General features: G+C 40.0%; 1 protein-coding gene across 2 annotated transcripts in view; it reads right to left on the bottom strand.

The window, feature by feature from the left end:
• Nucleotides 1-24,571, bottom strand: part of THUMPD2 (THUMP domain containing 2) — a 35,238-nt gene extending 10,667 nt beyond the window's left edge. The window contains exons 1-10 of one of the 2 annotated variants that reach the window (XM_029937896.1): nt 24,441-24,571; nt 16,034-16,169; nt 13,793-14,199; nt 12,103-12,180; nt 9,522-9,574; nt 7,910-7,997; nt 4,476-4,543; nt 3,482-3,569; nt 601-672; nt 1-112 (exon numbers count right to left, since the gene is read on the bottom strand). In XM_029937896.1, the coding sequence (XP_029793756.1) occupies nt 1-112; nt 601-672; nt 3,482-3,569; nt 4,476-4,543; nt 7,910-7,997; nt 9,522-9,574; nt 12,103-12,180; nt 13,793-14,199; nt 16,034-16,169; nt 24,441-24,566 (1,228 nt within the window). In that variant the 5' untranslated portion in view covers nt 24,567-24,571. The remainder of the gene's footprint in view (nt 113-600; nt 673-3,481; nt 3,570-4,475; nt 4,544-7,909; nt 7,998-9,521; nt 9,575-12,102; nt 12,181-13,792; nt 14,200-16,033; nt 16,170-24,440) is intronic. The other variant, XM_029937898.1, reaches the window with a different exon arrangement.
• Between the last annotated feature and the right edge of the window lie 6 nt (nt 24,572-24,577).

Genomic DNA, 24,577 nt, shown 5'->3' with positions numbered 1-24,577 from the left:
TAACAGAGACTTGAAGTAACTCAATTTTATCCTTAAGGCCTGCAGCTTCCAGATTGTCACACGCACCTAGCAACTGTGAGCCACTGACGTCAGCACCCACGTAATACACATCCTATGAGAAAAGAAATTCATATTTTAAGTATAAATAAGACTCTCAGACATTTTATATAGTTAAGAAAACCCACTTGCTTTCTCTCAAATAATAAAAATAAATTTAATAGATTCCTTAATTCAGGTTAAAACAAATTTAAAGGATTTCTTTAAAATGATATTCAATAGTAAAAAATTTTGTTAATTTTTAAAAACTATTAGTGTATTTTACAGTAACAAATACCTAATGAATCTGGGGATTAGCATAATCTGTCATGACTAATTATTAAGATTGCTCATATTTTCCTAAATTTATCATAGTATTTTAAGAAATAACACGGTGATTTAATTAACCCTTCATAATCCACTTTGACAACAGTAAATAGCAACTCATGTAATCAAATCTAATAATCCTGAAAAGACAATCAACTTGTAAATAACTGGTCAGTGAAAATACACACAATGATTAAAGTAAACATACTGCTTGATTTACCAAACTTTAGTACTTACTGGCCATTCTTTAGCAGCTTCCAAAAGTACTGTCCCAAGTCCACACATTGGATCTAAAACAAATGCACCAGCCTATGGAAATGAATTGACTTGGTATTATTCAATCTATCATAATATGTATTATAAAAGAAACCGAAAACTCGAGGAATCAACATTTCAAGAATAAAGATTGCTTTTTACACTTTATTAGGAATTTCAGGTGGTCAAAGCCGTAAGGTAGGCGTATGCTCGACATGTGTAAAGATTAGGAAGGTCACCAGTGTGGCCAAAGCACAGTGAGAGAGAGGGAAAGGGGTGTTAACATTAGAGGTAGTCAGGCTATTCCGTCAAGGTGGACTGGGTTAGGGGGCGCCTGGGTGGCTCAGTCGATTAAGCGTCTGACGTCAGCTCAGGTCATAATCCCATAGTCTGTGGGTTTGAGCCCTGCGTCAGACTCAGTGCAGATGGCTCAGAGCCTGGAGCCTGCTTCAGATTCTGTGTCTCCTCTTCTCTCTGCCCCTCCTCATTTGTATTCTGTCTCTCTCTCTCTCAAAAATAAATATTAAAAAAAAAAGAAGATGGAGTGGGTTATGCTACATGTAGTAACAATCCCCAAATCTTAAGAGGTTGAAAACAACATACAGTTAATGCTATGTCCCCTCAGAGGGGCATCAGGGGCTTCTGCTTCTTACTTTGGAAGCCAAACTCATGAAGTAATCACCAGCCAGAGCACTGCCATCAGAGGGGGAAAAGCAGGACGACAAATTACGTACTTTCTTAGAGGTGCCATCTGGAAGTGAGACACATCACTTCCACTAACATTAAAAGAATTTTTTTTAATGTTTTTAATTTATTTTTGAGAGACAGAGAGACATAGTGCCAGGAGGGGAGGTCAGAGAGAGCGAGATACAGAATCTTTAAGCAGGCTCCAGGCTCTGAGCTGTCAGCACAGAGCCCGACGCAGGGCTCGAACCCACGAACTGTGAGATCATGACCTGAGCCGAAGCTGGACGCTTACCTGACTGAGTCATCCAGGCACCCCACTTCCACCAACATTTAAGTGGCTAAAGCGTGTCAGTCATACACACACACACACACACACACACAGACACACAATTTGAAGGGGAGGGGAGAGGAAAGTGTAACCCTACTTGTGCCTGGGAAAACAGGACATTTGGAGAAAAATCTAATTATTCCTGTTTTACATCACATCTTGTAGGTACTGTAAGGATTCTTGTTGTCTTCTAAAGAATGGGAAATAACCGGAAGGTTCTGAGCAGAGAAGCGGCATGACATTACACTTCAAAGGGCTCGCTCCGGCTCTCAGCTGAGAATGGACCAGAGAACGTAAGAGTGTTAAGAGGGAGGCTAGTTGGGGGATGCCAGCCAGGGATGACGGTGACTTGAATTAAGAGCGGTAGTGGAAAAAGTGGTGAGAAGTGGTCACATTGTAGACATATTTTAAAGGTGAAGCCAATGGGATGAACCGGATGTGGAATGTTAAGGAATGACAAACAGTCGGAGATGACTAAAGGTTTTGACCTGAGCACGTGGACGAATGGACTTCCCTGTGACCAAGAAGGGAAGAGACGAGCAGGAGAAGCTTCGGAGGAGACAGGAGTATGGTTCTGGACATGTTAAATTTTGAGATGCCTCTTAGACCAAGTATGGACGACGTCAAGTGATTTGTTGGACATATGGGTCTGGAGTTCAGGGGAGAGGTTCAGGCTACAGATATGAAGTTGGGAACACTCGGTGTTAGTCATAAATGATATTTAAAGCATCCGAACTAGATGAGTCATCTAGAATGTGAGAGAAGTTAAAAAAGAAAAGTCTATGGGTTGGACCCTGGTGATCTCCTAAGTATAGATGGTGGTGGATGAAGATTCAGCCTTGCACACTGACGGCAGCACATACTGATGTAGGAGGCGAACCAGAGCAGTGTTCCAAAAAAAGTGGAGAAACATGTTTCAACAAGGAGAGTGGCGATGACAGTATCGGAGTGCTAGCAGGTAAGCGAGATGAGCGGTGTCAGTGGAGGGTTGGTGATGACAGCCTGATGGAAGTGGGCACGGGAGACAGGGGACGGGAGGAAGGAGTGACACCAAATATGGACAACTATTTTTAAGAGGTTTTCTGTAAAGGGAAGTAGAGAAGCAGCATGTGGGTTCAGGAAAGGGCTGTTTTCTTAAATTACAGGAGACTGAATCCAGGCCACGTGCTGCCGGGCACGTGCAGCGGAGAGAACGTCCCCCCGTGACACGAGGCGCGGTCCGCGGGCGCGGGCGGGAACCGAGGGAACCGAGGACAGCTCCCTCGCCGCGATGGCGGGGAGGCAGGGCGAGTGGGCGCAGACTCCGGCATGCCGGTGGAATCGGGGAGGAGAGCACGCTCAAGTTCTCCGCTGCATCCAAGACTTAAGTCAAATAAGGAGCAAGACGGTGAAAAGTGTGGGCAAGGAAACGACCGTCACGGCAGAACGCAGAACCCACGCGCGAAGGAGGGATGAGGACAGGGGGTGGGTGATGGGCGGTGGTGAGGTCAGCCGAGTGACCCCCTGCGGGGCTCAGGGCCTGTGTGGCAGGGCGCTGGAGGAGCTGAGCAGGAGGGAGAATGAGGCTACGAGCAGGATTCCTGAAGCCGAGATTCATGCTCTGGGCATGAAAAGGCACAGGATGGGAGCAGGGCAGATCAGCACAGGGAGGGAAGCCGGGCACTCAAGGGTGGGTTCCAGAGTGGATGCGGAGATCACAAAGAAGTATGACATGAGCAGCAGGCTCTACTCTGAGAGAAATGACAGCAGAGAGGTCTGCCTGTGACTGGGAGAAGCGCCAGACTGAGCTTTAGCAGCACAGGGAGGTGCGGGGCGGCAGGAGCAGAGAGGAGCAAGCAGGACTCCTACCACCTCTGGGCCCCGGTCCCCTGATATGTCTACAGAGGACGCAGAGCCCTCAGAGGACAGCCGGGTTTCCGTCGGAGCCAGAGGACACCTAATGGAAAGAAACACAATGTCCTTCAGGAGAGGGAAGGAGAGGTTTTCCTCTGGCAGGAAATTCTAAGGAGAGGAGCCTATGGACGCCCCCACGAAGGGGCGGTGAGTAAAAAGAACAGTGATCTAAATGACAATTTAGTTACAGATAACAATGATCTGAGAACCAATTTTTATCAAGATCTTCGTATGTGTCAAACTCTGTGCTCTTCCTCTCCCCAACACGGCCCCAGCTGAAGGAGGTCGTCTGACCTTAGTGTCTATAAATGTCTTCATGTAATCACGGGACCTGCTCTCGCTGTGACATTTGGGTACACAGGCAGAAGCAGACAAGTATTTCTGTATGCTTAGATTAATAACTAAGACTGACAGAACTTGATTTTCCTTATTAGGATTAAAAAAAAAATTAGTTATTTTGAGAGAGAGCGAGAGAGAGAGCACAAGTGGGGAAGTGGCAGGGAGGGAGAGAGGGAGAGAGAGGGAGGGAGACAGAGAGAGAGAGAGAGAGAGAGAGAGAGAGAGAGAGAGAGAGAGAATCCCAAGCAGGCTCTACACTGCCAGCGCAGAGCCCGATGTGGGGCTTGAACCCACGGACCGTGAGATCATGGCCTGAGCCGAAATCAAGAGCTGGACGCTTAACTGACTGAGCCATCCAGGTGCCCCTTCCTTTTCAGGATATGCAGGAAGGAGAACAGTTTGTGGTAAAAATGGAAAGTATCTAACATCCTCATGTTTAGACGTCACTGCTAACACCGCTGGCTTACACAAGGTCGAGCTGTCCACGCACTGCTCTGGGTGCCATGCTCCCTAGCAGGGACGGGATCAAGGCTGAGGACTGGCGTCACTGACACTGTGGGTCTTTACTAACCTCCCCCAAAACCATGGTGCTGGGCTGCTTCTCACATACCTTAACATCCCGATGCTGGTGGTCACATTTGGAGGAACATTTCTTACTCTAGGTTCTGGCAAGGCAAACTGACAGTAAGGGAAAATTTTAACAAGCATTAGCTTTGGATATTTTTAATTTCCTTTCTACTTTTCTGACAAATGGATGTTTCTATCAAGATAAAGGTAACATTTCAGACTGGTGGGTGGTTATATAAACTCATATTTATATAACACACACACACATATATATGTTGTTATATAAACTGTGGTGAGATCATTGGCAGTTTGGTAATGGTAAGTCTCTCCTTAGACTAAAAGAGATTTGGACTAAAGATTAAAATCAAATAACAAAGAAAATCATGGATTCTGGGAACATGATAATCTCAAAACAGCCTTCTTCTTTTCTCTCCCCTCCAAGCTCTTTACTTCCCCTGAGCCCAAGTGATGGTCAGACTGAGAGGCAACTAAATGCCAAGAGAAGTTCTGGGTTGGTTTGGGTCCTGGACGAAGGAACTGGCCTGGGGTCTCTTTGCCAAGGCTGGGTGGCGGGTCAGAGACAACACTGGAGCCCAGAGGGGGAAAATCACTGGAACCGGGGAGAATCCTCAGAGATCTATGGATCTGCAGGGAGACCCGTGAACAGAAAAGTTTTCACTTAGAAAAAGTTTGCAGCGTGGCTGACAGATTCTCCTTACACTGCTGATCCCAGTGGTTCCACAGATCCATTGCCTTTTACCAATTACAGGATTTTAGCCATTTCAAATAGTTTAATAACCACAATTGACTCCCAGTGAGCTTAAAAAAAAAAGGGCAAATCAAAAGGGCAGGGGTCCATCAGGAGTGAGAGAGTGAATGGTCAGACCAATCTAACATGCATCTAATGAAACAGAACTCCTGGAGGAGACAGGTAAGTTGAAAAGGGGTAAGAGCTTCTAGAGATATTCAAACGTAGTGCGCATACACGCAAAACTTTCCAAAGCTAAAAAGGAAGGATTTTTAAGCTAAAACACTCCAATAAATAAAGCAGAACATATTTCTATGACTGTTGTGATAGCCTGGAATAAGTCAAAATGTAGAACCAAACTATGGAGTGAGGGACACCATGTGAGAGAGGATGAGCAACTTGGAGAATAGCACCAGGAGGCTTCACATGTTTATAATTTTGGAAGCAGAAAAAGAAAGTGGTTTGAGGTAGAAGTCGCTAAAGCGAAACAGCCAGGACAATGATAATTAAATAACAACAGAGAGAGTGCCTGAGCCAGAGAAATCATAACAATAACCGTCGTAATTCCTACGGCCGTAGTTCCTAGTCATCGCAGCGGCGATCCTCCAACACTTCCTCTATGCCACGCGCTGGTCTCATCATTTGATCAATGCAAATCCACTTAATTGTCACATGACCCTAGGAGATTATCATTTTCATCTCCCAAATGAGAAACTGAGGCACAAGAATGTTAAATATCTTGTCCAAGTTTCCTAGGAAGTGGTATAACCAGAACTAGAACTCAGCGAGGGCGGAACAGAAAACACACACACTGTGGAGGATTCAAGAGAAAGGCTTGCACGCCCTGCAGCAGAAACACAGGCGGCTCTAAAGGAAAAGCAAACCATACTGGCGGGTATTGCTCACCCAGCACACAGGAAACTAAATGACAAGGGGACAGCGTCTTCGGACCTCTGAGGAGAGGGGCCTTAAAGGACTCTTAAAGCCAGCTGAAACGGGTCTGTATCTCAGGATGAAAAACAAATTTGAGGATTACAAGAATTTCAGACTGTGTATTGTTTGGACACCACTTGAAGAAAGTGCCTGAGAAAAGACTTTAACCAAGCGACAAACCAGAGCAGAGACCTCAAATAGAAAGAACAGTGAGGAGGAATGACACACCTTGAAGCATGTCTTTGTTAGCTTATATGGAAAAGTGTGTGTGTGTGTGTGTGTGTGCGTGTGTGCGTGCGTGCACATGTGCACAATGACACCTTAGTGACTAAGGACAGCCTGTGTAATGTAAGTGTAAATAAGAACTTTTGAAACAGAATGGGCATACTGTAAGGGAACTTCTTACACATGGTAAAGAGTTTAGTACAATCTATTAGTTAAGGGGTGAGAGTGGAAGGGTGTAAAAATGCTTCAAAGGTCTCACCGCAGGGAGGAGTAAAGGGGGGTCAGGAGAAGAGAAGACAAGCACTCCCGAGGCCTCATATTGTGCTAGGGAAGAGGGTAAGCGTAGAGGATTCTGGTGGTAAAAAGTGCCCTGATAAGGAAAGAGGTGATGGCTTGTTTTAAAGCAATGGCAGAGTCCCATGTGTTTAATTAGAGAGAGCTGGGAAGGAGAGGCATTAGAGGAACAGAACAATAAAGTATTATCTCCAACTCAAGGAGAGCGATGAAGTGACTATCAAGTAACTTGATCAAGCCAGTGAAAACAAACAGTGTAAGAAGTCATAAACAGAGTACAATAGGAGGAACACAAGCAAGTGTGTCTGTCATAACACCGAATTCCCTCGCTGGAGGACAGAGGCCGTCAGAACGGGATAAAAACAGAGCTGTGTGTTTGTAAAAAAATCATACTGAAAGCAAAGTTGAAAATAAAGCGATGGGGGCACCTGGGTGGCTCAGTCAGTTAAGCATCTGGCTTCAGCTCAGGTCATGATTTCAGGGTTTGTGGGTTCAAGCCCCGCATCGGGCTCTGTGCCGACAGCTAGCTCGGGGCCTGAAGTCTGCTTCGGGTTCTGTATCTCCCTCTCTCTCTGACCCTCCCCTGCTTGCGCTATCTCTCTCTGTCTCTCAAAAAAAAAGAAAATAAAGCGATGGTAGAGAAATGCAGCAAATGCAAAAAAAAGGACAGGACTAAAAATATTAATAAGACACAATGAAATTTAAGTTAAACTCACTAATCAAGATGAAGAGAACTTTATGTTACAATGAAAAGACACCATATCTGATGAAGCAATAACAGTCATAAATGTGCAAAAATCAAACTAGACCAGAGCTGACGAAAGCAAAAATGCAAATACAGTACCATGATGAGATTTTGAAATACCTCTTTCAGACGTGTGCAGATAATAAAGCAGTAATATAGCAGACATTTGCTGACTAGAAAATAAAATTACTTTCTTATGTCCACAGAACATTTACGAACATTATCAAGATGTTCATCAGAGAAAAACTTAATTAAGAAGCGGAGGTTTTACAGGCCACGTGATTGTGACATCGAAGATGAGAAATCATAAAAACGTAGCTATCTTGGGACTCAGCTTTTTCATAACCAAAACACCCTCAGAAGTACAACAGTACATAAAAATGTACTGCTGTAACAGTTAAGTATAATGGCAAGAGAAAGAAAAGGATAGAAGAAAAAGAAAACCGAAAAGCAAGCAAGTAACCAAGATGCCCATCATTCAATCGACTATGGAAAAGACCTTGCTACCATCAGAATGGAAACACTTTCTCACCTGAATGTCCGCGAGAGTGGCCATGGCCCATGCTACGGTAGACCTCAGGCCTGCCGTCCGGATGTAAACTCTGCTGGCTAAAGGCACCCTAAAAAGAAAAGAACCTGATGACATACCCAATATTACTGTATGTTAAAGAAGAGCATGATGTAAATAAAAATGATTCACCTGTCCGTATCTGGGCCCTCGTCTTTATATATTCATCTAACAACACAAAGCATCCCCTGGTTACAGAGTCCTTTAACCTCATGACAAAAAACACCTTTTTTCATTGGCACCTCCTCTAACCAGCCAGTGCAGTTATTTCAGAAAGGTAAATGTGTTACTCAACTGAAATTTAAACTCCTAGGTGTTTAACTCCTAGAAATCTAATCACAGATGAGGGAGATATGTCTCAAGGGTTCGTATACTTCCTGTCTTCCCATATGGAATAGACCTTTTCTTGCTGGTCTGGAGTCACATCAGGAGGAGCGTACTGTTCTGTGACAGAGATGTGGGATGGGAAGCAGGGCTGAACCCGTCACATCGGTTTTCTAGAAAAAAATCCCTTTTGTAAGTTTGCTTTTTGCTCATTTGCATCCTTCTCAAAAGATGAAATGAAGCATGACATTGGACTGGCTACAATAATTTATGGAACGAAGGGCTGAAGCGGACAGCTCCCAGATGAGCTCACTGGCCTCCACTATGTACTCCTTCGTACTTCATCCTTTGCTTCATGACTATCAGTGCTTCCAGATCTGATGGACGTTTTCAAAATATTATTTCTATCTTTCTAAATGCAATGAACAAGGAAGCTTGATAAAAGCTATTACAGTAACCTTAAGCATTCTTTTTGACATCCTGCTTTAGGCTTACAGATGCATACATGTGAGCTTAGGGCAAATGGGGTATTCCTATAGAATTTTTGTAATCTTTAAAAATATTCCACGCTTAAAATCTAGAAAAAGGGTACCTAAATCACATTATACTACGTAAACAGGGTTGTGCATATAAAATGTTTTTAATTAAGATGCCAACAATATTTACAAGCTTCCAAGGAACTGGAAATCATTATTTTCACCCAACTAGTTCCTTCTTCCTAAAGTATCTGGAGAAGTACCTGTTATGTAAGTGTTCAAGACATTTTGAAATGAGAAAATGAATCATTTACATTTATTATTATATAGTACCCTGCAAGATTAGAGAGACACCTGAAGTAGATTTTAAAAACTAGAAAATACTCTCCCACGATAAAAGAATAATGGCAATAAAATTTGTAGAATGTATAAATGTGAATTTTAAGAAATGTGCAGTATTTTTTATTTTAATAAGAACTCCAGATGCCAAGAGACCAAGGGCTTGTGAAAATCGTTTAATAATAGAAATAATTAGATATAGTTTTCAGTATCAATCATGTAATCAGCGAATGATTATAATCAAATCTTTTGTAGCATTAACTGGCCAGATTAAATCATTCACATTATGTACTAAGAAAACACTTTATTGGCTCAAGTAGAGACTCCAATGCTTTCCCTTTAGCCCCCTCTGTTACATTGATGTTTCACACTAGAAATAAGAGCTTAAAGGTCTTACTTTTACAAACTCTACCAGAAGCTTAAAGATCAATATCTACCTGAACACAGGGATTCCCACCACAGAGTAAATGTCATTCAGATGTAAGAAGATCTGAAAGAACAAATAGAGAAGTTAGAATAGAACAGGAAATGCATTACTAAGTGCACTGACAATTTGAAAACTTCCATTTCGAAGCTGTATATGATCTATATTTTATCTCTTATGTTTAATTTTTTAAATAACCTATATTAAAAAATATTCTAAGACCTTGTAGGTCATATATGGAAAAATATCCCATAGTATGTATATTTTTTAAAGTTTTATTTATTTATTCTAAAATTTTTTTAAATGTTTTATTTATTTTTGAGACAGAGACAGAACATGAATAGGGAGGAGCAGAGAGAGAGGGAGACAGAATTGGAAGCAGGCTCCAAGCTCTGAGCTGTCAGCACAGAGCCCGACGTGGGGCTTGAACCCATGAATTTGAGATCATGACCTGAGCCGAAGTTAAAAGCAGAACTAACTGAGCCACCCAGGCACCCCTCTTTATTTATTCTAAGAGAGACAGAAAGAGGGAGACAGAGAGAGTGAGTGCACAAGTGGGGGAAGGGCAGAAAGAGACAGGGAGAGAGAATCCAAGCAGGCTACACATTGCTAGTGCAGAGTCTGATGTGGGGTTCGAACTCAAACTGTGAGATCATGACCTAAGCTGAAGTTGGATATGCTTAACCGACTGGGCCACCCAGGTGCCCCCATAATATTTTTTCTTGAGCAGAGGCAAAGTAAATTTTCAGTACATTCCACAGAAAGATTCTGAGGATGATTCAGTACACAAGGTATAAATATATGGAGAATCATGTTCTGAAGAGATCTTGAGTTCTTTCTTCCCTGGGGTCCTTTGAATTATCATGACTGGGTCAGACTTCTCAGCATTTTGGGCTGGAGAAGACTTCCTAACCTTAATTCTTCCCACCTCAATTTTAACTTCAAATTAAGACTTGAGGTCACACAGGATCATCACAGGCTACCCATACCTCCAGGGTAACAAAATTTTCTTCAGGCCAAAGATATTGTAGCAAGGGTGACCTTTTCTTTCTCTACTATCTGTAGGTGAGTTTCTTCCTATTACCCTTCTGTTAGGGCATAAAGAGGATTCAAATGTCTCAAGTTACAATTAGTAGCCCAATTAAAATTTATAAGTTAGAATCTTACTTCTGTATAGTCTGATGAAGTTTATGGAACATTCTAACTCTGCTCTTTGATCTCAAGAGCACTTGATCCCTGATACTTTTGCTCTAAGGTTATTTTTACTATATAATCAGAATTACTCCAACAAAAATGGACAAATTTTTATTAAGTACAGAATGATCTGAATGGACTCCAGTTAGTCAATTAAATCCTTAATCATCAAAGTAACCTTTCCAATGTTTTGCATTATTCATTTTAGCATAAGTATTTATTAGAATTATTTTCTATTTAAAATTGATACTAAAGATGAGATACACTGATATTTTTATAGTCAAATATCAGTGAGAATAGCTTCTCCCACTATAACATTTTTTCTATTAATTTTATGGAATAAAATTTGTTAAAATTTGATTCTTCTGTTAATTTTGTTTACAAATTTTACTGTGTGACTTTACTGTTGTCAATTTTGCTCTGTGTTATTTCTACTAATAACAGTTATTATTAATGACATTAAATACTGATAGGAATTAAATTAGCTATGTTTATTTAGGAGTGAAACTACGAGGAAACTAATTGTCAGACAGTGAGATGAAGGCAAGGCGAAGTGGGGAGACTGGAACCAGCAGAGGACAAGATAAGGGAACTGGAGAGGGGACGTGGGAGGGGGACCCCCTCATGGTACAACATTCTTGGCGTCAAAATATTTTTCATGACAGTAATGAAGGACGTACACTACGCATTACTCTGTAAAAGTGAAAATATCAACTATAAACATTAAAAAATAAAACAACACGAAGTATTCCGATATGGCTAGCCATTACTCTATTTAAAGCTATACAAGAATAAATTTGTGAATCAATGAATCATGAAAAGAACTACACCACCTGTCAAATTTATCAGATGGTTTTCAAAAAAGGGAAGAATATATTTTACGGCTAGCATTGCTTTCCCCATATAAGTGTTTTACTTTGTTCCAATGAAATACAGGGAAACCTAATTAATTTTAAAAATAGAGGGGCAAAAAAACCATAATCCCAGAATCCTACCAAAGCCATATTAACATACTATTGAATTTTGAGTGGGCATTTTTGTTTTCTACTTGTTTTCTTTTTTCTTTTTTTAACACTAGTTAGAATTATTTATTGACAGAATTTTCTATTTTAGAGATCAGTTATGTATTCTAGTGATTGTGGAGGGCATCTCTAAAATTCAACTGTGACAAAATAATTCCATCCCCAAACATCTTACTTGGATAAGACATTTTCGCAGTGAAAAATACTAGCAGAATTATCCACACTACTCTACTATTAAGGAGAAAACGGATTGCTGGGTCCACGCAGACACGCTTTCGGAAAACTTTGAAGCAACACTGAAAACTACAATAAGGGTAGCTGACATGGTCTTTGAACAATGAGGTTACAGGCATAGAAGATAAAACGAGCATTCAGTACCTCTAAGTTTGGATTCCTCAAATCTGCTTTCCATCCAAACTGTTTCATAAGAGCAATTCCGGTTACTCTTCCGACCTCCTGGAAGAGCAGAAAGTTAGAGAAAAGAGAACTAAGCTGAACATGTTACGTTTCAATGTAAGCAAAAACTAAGAGAGTATGCAGAAAAATCAGGTCAGACTATTTGATGGTAACTTAGGGTTGCAATATGAAAATACGACATTGACGTATTTTCTGTTCCAGGCAAGAAGGCCGCGTTTTACCTCTTCCACTTCCCCACACAACTACGGCACTGATGCTTCCTCGTGTGTCATCACTCTCCTCATAACTTTAGACAGCTGAATTAACCAGATTGCGAACTGATATACATGCTCTTTGTGGGTTTTGGGAAACAGATACAAAGTAAAGGCTGAACTATTTTAGCTACTACAATCCTGTGTGTCCACAAATTACCAGGACAGTAGCATTCGATGCAAACTTTAGGGTCTCTCTGATTTTAAGGCTGGTCAGAGGACCCAGACCTATGCCCTGACATCATGAACTTTGTAAGGGCCACGTCATAAAGTATTTCGAATGAAACTGTGGTATTCGCTCTCACTGATAGAACTGTCTCGTGCATTTGTGTATTTGCAGTCTGGGTCCTGGTGACAATCACACACAGAAGGCACAGTGCAGAGCAGACATTTAATAAACACAGAACTGAACTGAAGAGAAAACCCCAAAGCTTAGGACAATAATACAGGATTTCCAAATGTAAAGAATACCTATGAGTTTAAGGAATCTTTGGGGGGGGGAAAGGAAAAAAAGGAGGTCATTACATGGAATGGCATACTATTACTCTTAAGCATCTGAGGTGAAGTTACAAAGGAAAATGCATTTTTAGGGGCGCCTGGGTGGCTCAGTCAGTTAAGTGTCTGACTCGTGATCTTGGCTCAGGTCATGATCTCACCCTCTGGGAGTTCGAGCCCCACATCGGGCTCTGTGTTGGCCACGCAGAGCCTGCTTAGAATTCTCTCTCTCACTCTGCCCTTTCCCTGCTTTTTCTCTCTCAAAATAAATAAACATTAAAAAATTTTAAAAAAAGAGAATGTATTTTTAAAGAGATTTAATTATATGGCATTAGGCCTAGTTATGTGCCTCAGCCTACTTAACTATTCTGTGAAAGGCTGTCATCTCATTTTTTTTTTTAACATTTATTCATTTTTGAGTGAGAGATAGAGTGTGGGTGGGGGAGGGGCAGAGAGCAAGGAAGACACAGAATCTGAAGCAGGCTCCAGGCTCTGAGCTGTCAGCACAGAGCACAACGTGAGGCTCGAACTCACGAGCTGCGAGATCATGATCTTAGCCGAGGTCAGATGCCCAACCGACTGAGCCACCCAGGAGCCCCTGTCATCTCATTTTATTTTATTTTTAGTTTTTTTTAATGTTTTATTTATTTTTGAGACAGAGAGAGATAGAGCATGAGAGGGGAGGGGCAGAGAGAGAAAGGAAGAGACAGATCCGAAGCAGGCTCCAGGTTCTGAGCTGTCAGCACAGAGCCTGACGCGGGGCTCAAACCCACGAACATGAGATCATGACCTGAGCTCAAGTTGGAGGCTTAACCGACTGAGCCACCCTGGCGCCCCTCATTTTAAATCTAAAGAGTCGCTAAACCTTTGAGAAAGTGGAACCCCGCCGTGGGAGGAAAGTGTACCTGTGCAGTAAAGGCCTTTGCAATAACTCCACTGCAGCGACAAGAAACTCTGAACGTCAATTTGTTCTGGTTTTGGGCATCAGGTGCTTTTACTACGTTGTTCTGAAATGCTTCTTGAGATTTTTCTCTTTTAGTGAGAAAATCTCCTTGCTCCTGTGTTTCTTCTTCTATTTGCTTTTCTGGCTGGCATTCCCTATTTTCTTGTAACTCTTGCAACTGTTCTGTTTTTAATTTCTTAGCATTGATGTCATTTTCCTCCCCTTTTCTTTTTGGCAGGTTAGCAGCTCTTTGAAAAAGTTTGTCCTCTTTTGCATCAAGTTCAAGAAGATTTTTCCAAGTTGAAACGGTATTCAACCAACTTTCTGGATCACCATTTATAAGTCTCTCTATTTCATTTAATATTTTTCCTAAATAAATAAGATCATAGTTAATCCTATATTGAAGCTTTAAAGACAGTCTATTACATTCATCACCCCCAAATTCCATTACCTTTATTTCTTTAAAATAAGTTTTATTAAAATGCATCATGAATAGTGAACTCACCTTCACCTAGCGTTTATATAATTTAACATTAAAGTATAGTGCAGAAAAAAGGTCATTCTTTTTTCACAATTTATTATTTTGAGAGATGGCAAGTGAACATGTGAGGGGGGAGGGGCAGAGAGAGAGAGGGAGAGAGACTCACAAGCACACTCCACACTAGCAGCACAGAGCCCTGTTAGCACAGAGCCCGATGTGGGCTCAAACTCACGAACTGTGAGATCATGACCCGAGGTGAAACCAAGAGTCAGACGCTTAACTGACTGAGCCACCCAGGTGCCACTAAAGTTCATTCTTATATTTTATACTTAATATCTAATTATTTTAAAATTCCTATAGAGTTATCATGTATTTTAGCAAGATCATTTGTCTTATGTATATCTACACCTTCAATATATGCATAGGCCTAGAGTATGTATTGATCTTTGAAATAATGCAGATCTTATCTCTAAAAACTAGGTTAAAAAACAGAATAAGTTGCAAAACAAAGCTTAGAAACAAGAGCAAATGAATCTTAAGACTATCTTAGACCATACAATATTAGCATACATGAGAAAATGAGTTTTCATAAAGTAATACTTCCGATATACAACCCATTCATAAGTTAGGCACTGCCAGCATGCTATTTCAATACAATGTAATCTTTTTTTTTGATGAAGAAGGGTCATCAAGATGTCCCAACAGTAATTACAGTATTCTCTAAAGATAAGAATGTGGAATGTTGGCATGAAATTAGATTGACCCCATGGTATAACACCTTAGGATTTGCTATAAAACAACATTTCTGCCTTGTCTTGATTTCTTGCCATTTGTATCTTTACTGACATAGTTTAGTACAGACCATAATATTACATGATCTCTTGTGCACAATTGGCAATTAAAATGAAGTTTAGGCCAATGTTTAGTCTAGCAGTATCTGATCCTTTTTTGTTCTTCTATTAAGATCCTTAAATTATTTTAGCATCAGGGTGCCTGGTAGCTCAGTTGGTTAAGTGTCTGACTTTGGTTCAGGTCATGATCTCGTGGTCCATGAGTTTGAGCCCTGCATCGGGCTCTGTGCCAACAGCTCAGAGCCTGCTTTGGATTCTGTGTCTCCCTCTCTCTCTGCCCCTTCCCTGCTCATGCTCTGTCTCTCAAAAATAAATATACATTAAAAAAATAAATTAAAAATTATTTTAGCAGCATATTTATAAAATTAGAGAGTGAAGAGGGAGTCTCTTAAGCCCCCTTTAGTTGTAATGCTTTATTAATGGGTATAAGTTTATTTAAAACCTTAAATTTAAGGTCCGCCAAACAGGAAATCTTATTACATAGTATTTTTTCCTATTATATAATTTATCAGTTAAAAAGTACAAAGTGACAGTTTTGATCAACTTATTAAAGCCATGCATTCTGGGTTATTATACGCTCCTAAATCTAAACAGAAGCAACTGATGACATGTATCTTTAGAGAAGGTGTCTGATCATAATTAAAAACAGAAGAAATGACTCAGGACACTAAGGCTCAGAAAACAGGAGCAGGTTGCAAAGAGACACAATTAGGTGATAATATGATTAATATGGTGGTAATATTCAGGAAATATAGAAAAATACATAATTAGTGATTCCACAGGTATGAATGAATCTTAAAAATATGAAATGGCTACAAATTAATTATCAAGTAGAAAACTCTGGGGTAAAAGCAAGAGGTATATACTGTACCTTTACTTACAGAAGAAACATTAAGTGGAAATTGCTTTTTAATCAGCAAAAATAATCTTTCCGCAGATTTTAATTTTTTCAGCATATTTAAGTCAGAACAGGTGGTGAAGAAAACTTTTCCTGAAATATATTCAACCTAGAGACAGAAAGGATTAATGCAGTACTGTGTCAAAGTAAGAAGAACTTCCCTTGTCCCCTTTTAATGAATTAAAACATAGAATCTAGGTTAACAATAAAAACAACCATTTCTGAAATATGTTCCCTTGTCAGACACTCTAGGCTCTCAGAATACATTTCCCCCTTCACCCTTACAACATACTTCTAAGGTAGATTTTATCACCTCCATTTCTCAGTTTATAAAACTGAGGCTTGGAGAGGTTAAATAACTTGAAGTCACAGTGACCAAGGTCATAATTTATCTATGTCATGTTACCTTTTGTAAAATACGCCCCTCGAACAAATCAGGTGTCTAGCCTAAGGTTAACATCATCAGCAGGCATTTATTAAATACCTACCTTGTGGTCTACCAGGAAATATACAACATATATCCTAAAGACCAATAATAATGTAACACACATATAGTGACGTAGAAATTAAAATAGAACATTTAGAAGAAAATAACTTGAATTAAACCCAAAAGAAAACAAAAAAGTTAATATGATAAATGCATTGATAAGCTATATATACAATAAGTAGCACAGAATATGGAACCATCATTAGTAAATTCTTGGGAAAGAACTCTGTAAGACTTGAGGAGAGATTGTAACAGAAGAATCAAGGGCAAGCTGCAGAGGTGGGAGTGACAGCCTGGCTGAGGTAAAGTGTAAGTCAGCACGGCAAAATTTGCTGTGTTACGCTGATTGATAGTGTCAGGTGGATGGATGGTGTAGCTCAAGCCAGCCTGATAAATGGTCCTGAAAATTTGCGTACCCCAGATGGTAATGGTGAGCCATTATAGACTTTTGATGAAAGTCATGACAGCACTGAATTAGCTAGCAGAAAAAATTACTTTGGAAGAGGCATAAAGTACTGAGTGTAGAATGTGATGTCAGAGGAAGGAAACTACCAAGGTAGAAATAATGAAACTCTTGGCTGTGGAACTGGAAAAGGGGTAACAGCAAGAAATATGCACCACCAGAAAGAGGTTTGGGAGACAAGATGGATATGTGGTAAAAGCCAGAGAAGAAAGAAAATGAAAAATGCACTGACTCTAGAGTCTAGTGAGGCATGGCAAATGGAGCTCAATACCAATGGAGTCCTAAAACTTTTGGGGTCAACCAATCTTCTCAAGCCCAGGATGGATGTGTATTGTCTTAAAAGTTTCCTTTTAGCAATGGCCATCCGGTGATGAATACGGTGCTAGCTATCTCCTAAGAACTGAGGTAATGGGGAATTTGGGGTTTCCTGTGTGTTTAGGCAGCTTCTGTCCAATGGAACCTGAACTCCAAGTGTTTTTATATTTTTGATCTGGCAGGTCTAATTAAGCTTTGGGGATGGTAATTTCTGGGGTTACCATTCTAGCTTGATGAAGATGAATCTCTGCAGAGAAAGCCCTAGGTCGACACCAGTTAAAATCCAAATACTTCATTATAAGATTAATAAGTGTTGGGGATCTAATGTACAGCATGGTGATTAAGGTTCACACTGTATTATATAATTGAAAGCTACTAATAGATCTTAAATGTTCTCACGACAAACAAGTAAATGGTAATTATGTGACTGGATGGAGGTGTTCATTAATGCTATGGTGGTAATCATTTGCAATTTATAAATGTATCAAATCTACATGTTACACACCTTAAACTTACATAATAGTATATGTCAATTATATCTCAGTAAAGCTGGAAAAACAAATAAAAATAAAACCCAAACAGCTTAGGCACCAGCAATGCATTTGACCAAGACAGACAGAGAAAGCAGGGAATGAGAAGAAAGTTTAGGAATTAATATTTAAGGCAAGAAGAAAGTTAACTAAAATAAGAACTTCTAGTCTCCAGAATTTATTTCTTTCTCATTAGAAAGATGACGTTTGCCACAAAGTCAAAACTGGGTGGCTCAGTCAGTTAAGCGCCCAGCTTCAGCTCAGGTCATGATCTCATGGTTTGTGGGTTCGAGCCCCGCGTAGGGCTCTGTGCTGACAGCTAGTTCAGAGCCTGGAGCCTGTCTTCAGATTCTGTGTCTCCCTCTCTCTCTGACCTTCCCCTGTTCAAGCGTTACTCTCTGTCTCTCAAAAATAAATAAAAAACAGAAAAAAAAATTAAAACCCCCCCAAACTAAACATATACCTCAAAATGCTTAGAACTTGAAAACAAAATTTTAAAAACTTAAAAGAATTTAGATATTACCTGACATAAAAATGTAGCTGATATTAAAGCCATCACAAAACAAATTAACAGACATGAAATACACTGCCAAGACTATGGGGGAATTGAAATAAGTACTTTACTGTAGATGTGTGGTTTTAAGATTCCAGTCCTATAAACAAACTGATGTAAACCTCTAAACCAGTGATTTTAACCTAAGTAGTCAGGGATCTGAATATTAATTTATAGTTATTTAATTGTACAAAGATCCTTTTTTAACTTATTTGAGATAGGAAGGGAAACAATTTATACAGTGAACTTTCATTTTGGGAAGGTGGGAAGAACAAATAAAGAACATGATTGAAAATCAAGTTCATTGAGAGAACCTAAAAGGTTTAATTTATCTGGGGAAACAAATCATAAGAATAATGTCTTAAAGCATGAAAATATAGTCTCAAAACCAAAAGCACCATAATTTTCTTTATTTAAAAATTAACATAAGGCCTACATTCCTTTTATAAGTAATAAGCATGGAATCAGTTGTTTACTAAATTCTAAAATAGTCACTATGAGCATCAAATAATCATATACCTGAAAGCACTGTAATGTGTACCCTTTGTGAAGATTAAGTATGATATCTTAAGGCAGTAGGGAGAATGAATTTTGGTGCTTATGACTTCAAAAACTGCTGAAGCTGGTGTCAACCTTTTTCTTTATTGCTTGTAACTGATCACACTCCATTATAATACTTAAGGGAGAAATGTGGCATTTTAGAATATTCCATCCTAATATTTGTTACTTGAAAATTTATTTATATAGAAAATCTGTTTTTTTCTATTTGGAATTAAATCATAACCAAGTGTCTAAAACCAGCTGATTTTATGTCTAACACTTTCTAAGTTGAAATAACAGCCTTTATTAAAGTAAAAACAGTTCTGGTATCTGCTAGAATATCTAAGCAGTTAGCATTTTTGCCTTTCTTTTAAAATTCAGGCATTTAAGTCTAACACAAAAATTAAAAGTTTAAGTCTTGGCAAAATGCATAGGAAGATAGGGAGATACCAATGTTCTCCTAATTCTACAAATGCCATTTAGTTTTAGAATTAATTTTAAATTAATTAAGTGAAGAGCTGAGGTGGTATATGAGCTTTTTTTGGTTCACTTTAGAAGAAAGGATTAAAAAATATATTTTACTTAATTTTTAAAAAGGCATTCAATTTCCAAGAAATGCATAGGATATTAAAAAATCAAGAGGAAGAGCACTGGGTATTATATGGAAACCAACTTGACAATAAACTATAAATAAAATAAAAATCAACTTTATGCAATGATTCCTTTAAATAAAATAATTATGAAATAATCTGATTATCTGGTTGGCTCTACCCCACTACTTCCTATCACCAGGACCCTACTAAAAAATTAAAAATTGGTTGGCTTATTCAAGTTCAGGACCTGGGTTAAAAGTTACACATTGACTGGGCCTTTCTGGCTAGCTGGTATTAGGTACGCCTCTACCATACTGAATTTTATCTTAAAAATAACTGTTCTCGCTATTGTTAGAATAGCAATCTTTAACAAATTATACATTGTTATAAAGCTTATTTTTCTTAATTTTAAAGCAATCCAAGTAAATTAAATATATATTATGTATGCATATAAAATATATGATACATATACAACTATATAATTATGCAATATAAGTTGAATATTTAAAAATACCCAGAACCTATAAAGAAGTTTGCCCTATTACCAAGGGTAAAAAAAAAAAAAAACAACTAATCTGAATCTGACCAAACTCTAGATATAATTTACAAGATTCCAACTGACAGGAGATAGAGAGGACAGAGGAACATGTTAAACTACACCACGGAGATGCAATTGGCAATAGTTAGATCGGGGGAAACTCTAGCATTGCTGTCGGACAACTTTCAGTGATGATGGAAGTGCTCCATAACCCGGGCTGTCCAATGCAGTCACCACCAGCACATGTGGCTTCTGAGCACTTGAAATGCGACTAACGGGCCTAAGAAAGTGAATTTCTTTGTTCTATATTTTAATTTAAATTAAAATAGCCACCATACCCTCTTGGGCACCACAGCTCTAGACCAGGGGTCAGAAAATGAGGCCTGGTGAGCTAAGAATGGTTTTCACGCTTTTAAAGGGATGTCAAAACAAATAACAAATAATAACAACAAGTGATCCACATATGTGATCTACAAAGCATAAAACATTTATTATCTGGCCTTTTTTAAAAAAGTAGGTTCCATGCACAGTGTAGAGCCCAACATGGGGGGCTGGAGCTCCCACCTTGAGATCAAGACTCAAGGAGCAGAGATCAAGAGTTGGATGCTTAAGTGACTGAGCCACCTACAGACCCCAATCTGGATTTTTAGAGAAGAAGTTGGACAACCCCTGCTCTAGGCTATGGGATAAACAATGACCTGCTTCTTTAACAAACAATAAGTTGCCTGGGGTGGGGCGGGGAGAGATGGAGGGGGGATCTATAGATTAAAAAGAAATTAAAAAAACTTTTTTTAAACAAAAGATTTAAAAGAATATCAGTTAATCACAATGCATGGCCCTTATCTGAATCCTCAAATACACAAACTTAAAAAGTGACATTTATGAGAAAGTTGAAATGTAAACACTGACTAGATATTTGATAAGGAATTATTTTTAGATGTGATGATATTGTGGTTTATATTTTTATTTATTTTTAAAAATATTTTATTTATCTGAGAGAGAGAGAGAGAGAGAGCAAGAGCGAGCGAGTGAGCGAGCCGGGGAGAGGCACAGGGAGGGAGACAGAGGGTCCGAAGGAGGCTCTGCACAGTGAGCACAGAGTCTGATGCGGGGCTCAAACTCAAGAGCCAGGACCGATCATGACCTGAGCAGAAATAAGAGCTGGCCGCTTAACTGACTGAGCCACCCAGGCGCCCTTATGGTTTATATTTTTAAAAAGAGCCATTTTCTCTTCTACATTATACCATATATAACGAGTCCCCTCATTATAGATATACAGTCTTCCCCTCAGTCACAGTATAGTTTCCGGCAGTTACTGCACTTGGCCACGTGGTTCGGAGGCAGAGGACCCGGATCTAACTAAGGTCTAACGTAAGATCAACAGCGTCAGGCTACGCCAGGCCAATCCTCCTTCGGAAGTATCATCAGCAAGTCAACAGTAGTCTACCACTATGCACCACACGTCGTCTCATCATTTTGTCATCTCAAATCATCACAAGAAGGGTGAGGACAGTACGAGAAGATACTCTGAGAGGGAGGGGCGGAGGGAGAGTGAGCAAGAGAACACGTTCATTCAGGGAAATTTTATGACAGTATATTTTTATAATGTCCTATTGAATTATTGTTACTCTCTTACTGTGCTTAATTTACAAATTAAACTTTGTTATGGGTTTATATATACGGTTTAAAAGCAGTATATATAGGTTTGGTAGTCTGCATGTTCTCAGGCATCCACTGGGGGTCCTGGAATATATCTCCCATGGATAAGGACAACTACTACATAGGTAAACGCTTACAGAGGAGGTGGTATCTTGGCTTTGCCTCAAAAAAAACGTGGGTGGAGTGGGAGGAGCATTAATGGAGCAGAATTCACCATGGGATCGTTGTAGCAGCTGGTCGATGAGCACGTGAGATTCGCCACACTATTCTACTTTTGTGTGTGTCTGAAATTCCCCGTGATAAAAAGGTAAACAAAATGCACAGGGCGTTTTCTACTGCAAGCTGCATGATGGAAGCGGGCCCTCCATCAGTCATCCGAGGAGGGAGGGAGAGTTTGCAAGTTAAAATGCAAACGATGAGACTATGTATATTCTTACCAACTACCGAAAAAAAAGTTTTGGGGGGGGGTGGCAACTAGGGGCACACATTTTCAACAAGCTCCCTCCAGGATTCTTACGTTCACTGAAACTGGAAGACCACCGATTAGGAAGGCATGACTAATTTGTAAAAGGAAACAATCACTTCTGAATCAACTCGTTTTGTAAATGCAGACTTTGTGATACGAATTTTCTTGAAGCAAACCAAAGTTTCTAACACTCTTATTACTGCACGAATGATTTTAAGTATTCCTGTACAACTCATTCTTTGGGAACATTTACTGATCATGTACTAATTGCAAGACATTGTGCTACCCGGGCTATCAATGTTTATCTCAAGGATTGCGCTCATCCTTTAAAGCAGGTATCATCTCCATTTTATATCCAAGGAAAGGGAGGCTCAGAAATTAGAGCATTTACCCCAAATTAAAAAAATTTATTAAAGGAAGATTAAGATTTGAACACCCGTCTTTTGCCTCTAAGGTCTATATATATTCTTTTCCATGCTGTTACCGAAATAACCTACGTGTTTCGGGGAAGTTTCCCGCTATAACTTAGTGTACCACAAAACACCCGGGCTTCAAGCAATAAAGATCCAGATACAAGTCCCAGCTCCACCACAGAGCATCAGTTTTCTCTTCATTTCTTTGTAAAACAGAAGGGGAAATGACACATCCCATAGGATTCTTATGCGGATTAAATCAGATCATGTACATAAAAGTGTCTGACACATTTTAAGTGCTTTATAAATGTTAGATGCTATCATTGTTCTTCAGGGATTGCCTCAACTTTGAGAGCAAAATGGAGATGGAATTTCAGAGGTTCTTTGTTCAGATGCCATTTCCAAGCATACCTTTCCTTAAAACTTGCACAATCAAAATATGGAAATCCCCAAATCTGGTGGCATTTGATTTCACTCACTGCCAAGAAGTTTGTCCCTATAATTAATTGAACTTTTATTGCTGTGATGAACCCCACCTCCCTTCACATCTCATTTTATCTTTAGAGAAGATGGAAACAAGGAGAGAAGATAATTTTTCTAATTCGACAGACTGCGGTTGGGTCAAGGCTTTCATTTTTCATACTAAGAACTCTAAGTTAATATTAAAAAAAAATCAGTGCAGCATGATGTGACAGAAAGAACTGGACACGGGCACTGGCCTGCCTGGGTTAAGCATGATTATATACTCATGCGTGATTTCAAACCTTGGGTTTGAATCCCAGGTCTGCCGTTTTACACATGACTTGAATAATTTATTGGACTTAACCTGTACTTCATTTTCCTTTTCTGTTAAATGTAGAGCCTACCTCACAGGGTTGTGAAAATTAAGCAGGTGAATACCGATTAAGGACCTAAGAACATGCTTCATTAATGTGGGCAATTCTCACATTGTTTTTTGTTTTTGTTTTTGTTTTTGTTTAGATTAGCCACATTCAGCACTCTATTACGGTGACCGAAACCACTAATGGCTGGTAACCTAATAAGACTGATGTCATTTTTCATAACCCTCTCTATCTTCCAGGCCAACTCCCTCATTGCAGAAAATCCTCTTGTGGCTTCCAATACTAGGGGCTGCAAGAGTGACGTGGTCAATTTCATCTAGCGAGCCTTCCTTTTCCAAAAACACATCATTCACACTGTCACATGCAGCCCATCTAGTGGAGTCTGTTTCTGTTACGTCTTTTCCCTCTGCTTTCAAGAAGTCAGCTCGGCATGTTCTAGAACCTAAACTCAAGTTTAAAACCTTGTTCATGTCATTGAAATTAACAAATACCAGCAATGGTTACTTCCCTCTAGAATTTTTCTAGCTACTATTTACTCAAAGGGTATTCTACGCCCTTAGAACAATCCCAGGAGGTAAATACCATCATTGTCAGGAAACTGACATTGTTCAAGCAACTGAACCTGAAGCTTGTGTTTGTATTTAAAGGCTGGAGAAAGCCTGCTAGCTGTGACAGGTCTAATTCTAACCATAGGCACTATCGAATACCTTCTTTTAAAGACCTGAGGAAGTACCTTGCCTCAAACTCCTTCCCGCCTTTAAAAAAAACTACAGGCATGAGCGATACGCGGTCATGTGAAAGGGACAACGACTGGCGATTCTTTCCAGCAGTAATTAAAGGACCTGTCAGAACGCCGAGGCCCAGGGCTTGAGTCTCTGGCTTTTCAGGGTCTACGCGGACCCTGGCGGGAAAGGAGCCCGGGCGCGGACCGGAGCAGGGCCACCCTCCTTCCCGCCCTGGCGCGCAGCGAGGCCGACTCACCTGCGTGGCCGCCAGCCGCGCCCGCACTTCGCGCATCAGGAAGGGCTCCAGGCCGCGGCCGGCGGTGCAGAAAAACCGGGCGCCCGCGGCAGGCCGCGAGCCGGAATCTGTAGGGACCGCCGCCATGGCGGGTCGGG

This window comes from Suricata suricatta, chromosome 4 (genome assembly GCF_006229205.1).
Source record: "Suricata suricatta isolate VVHF042 chromosome 4, meerkat_22Aug2017_6uvM2_HiC, whole genome shotgun sequence".
Lineage (NCBI taxonomy): Eukaryota > Metazoa > Chordata > Mammalia > Carnivora > Herpestidae > Suricata > Suricata suricatta.
Note: the sequence above shows the minus strand (reverse complement) of the source record. Positions and strands in the feature narration are given on the sequence as shown.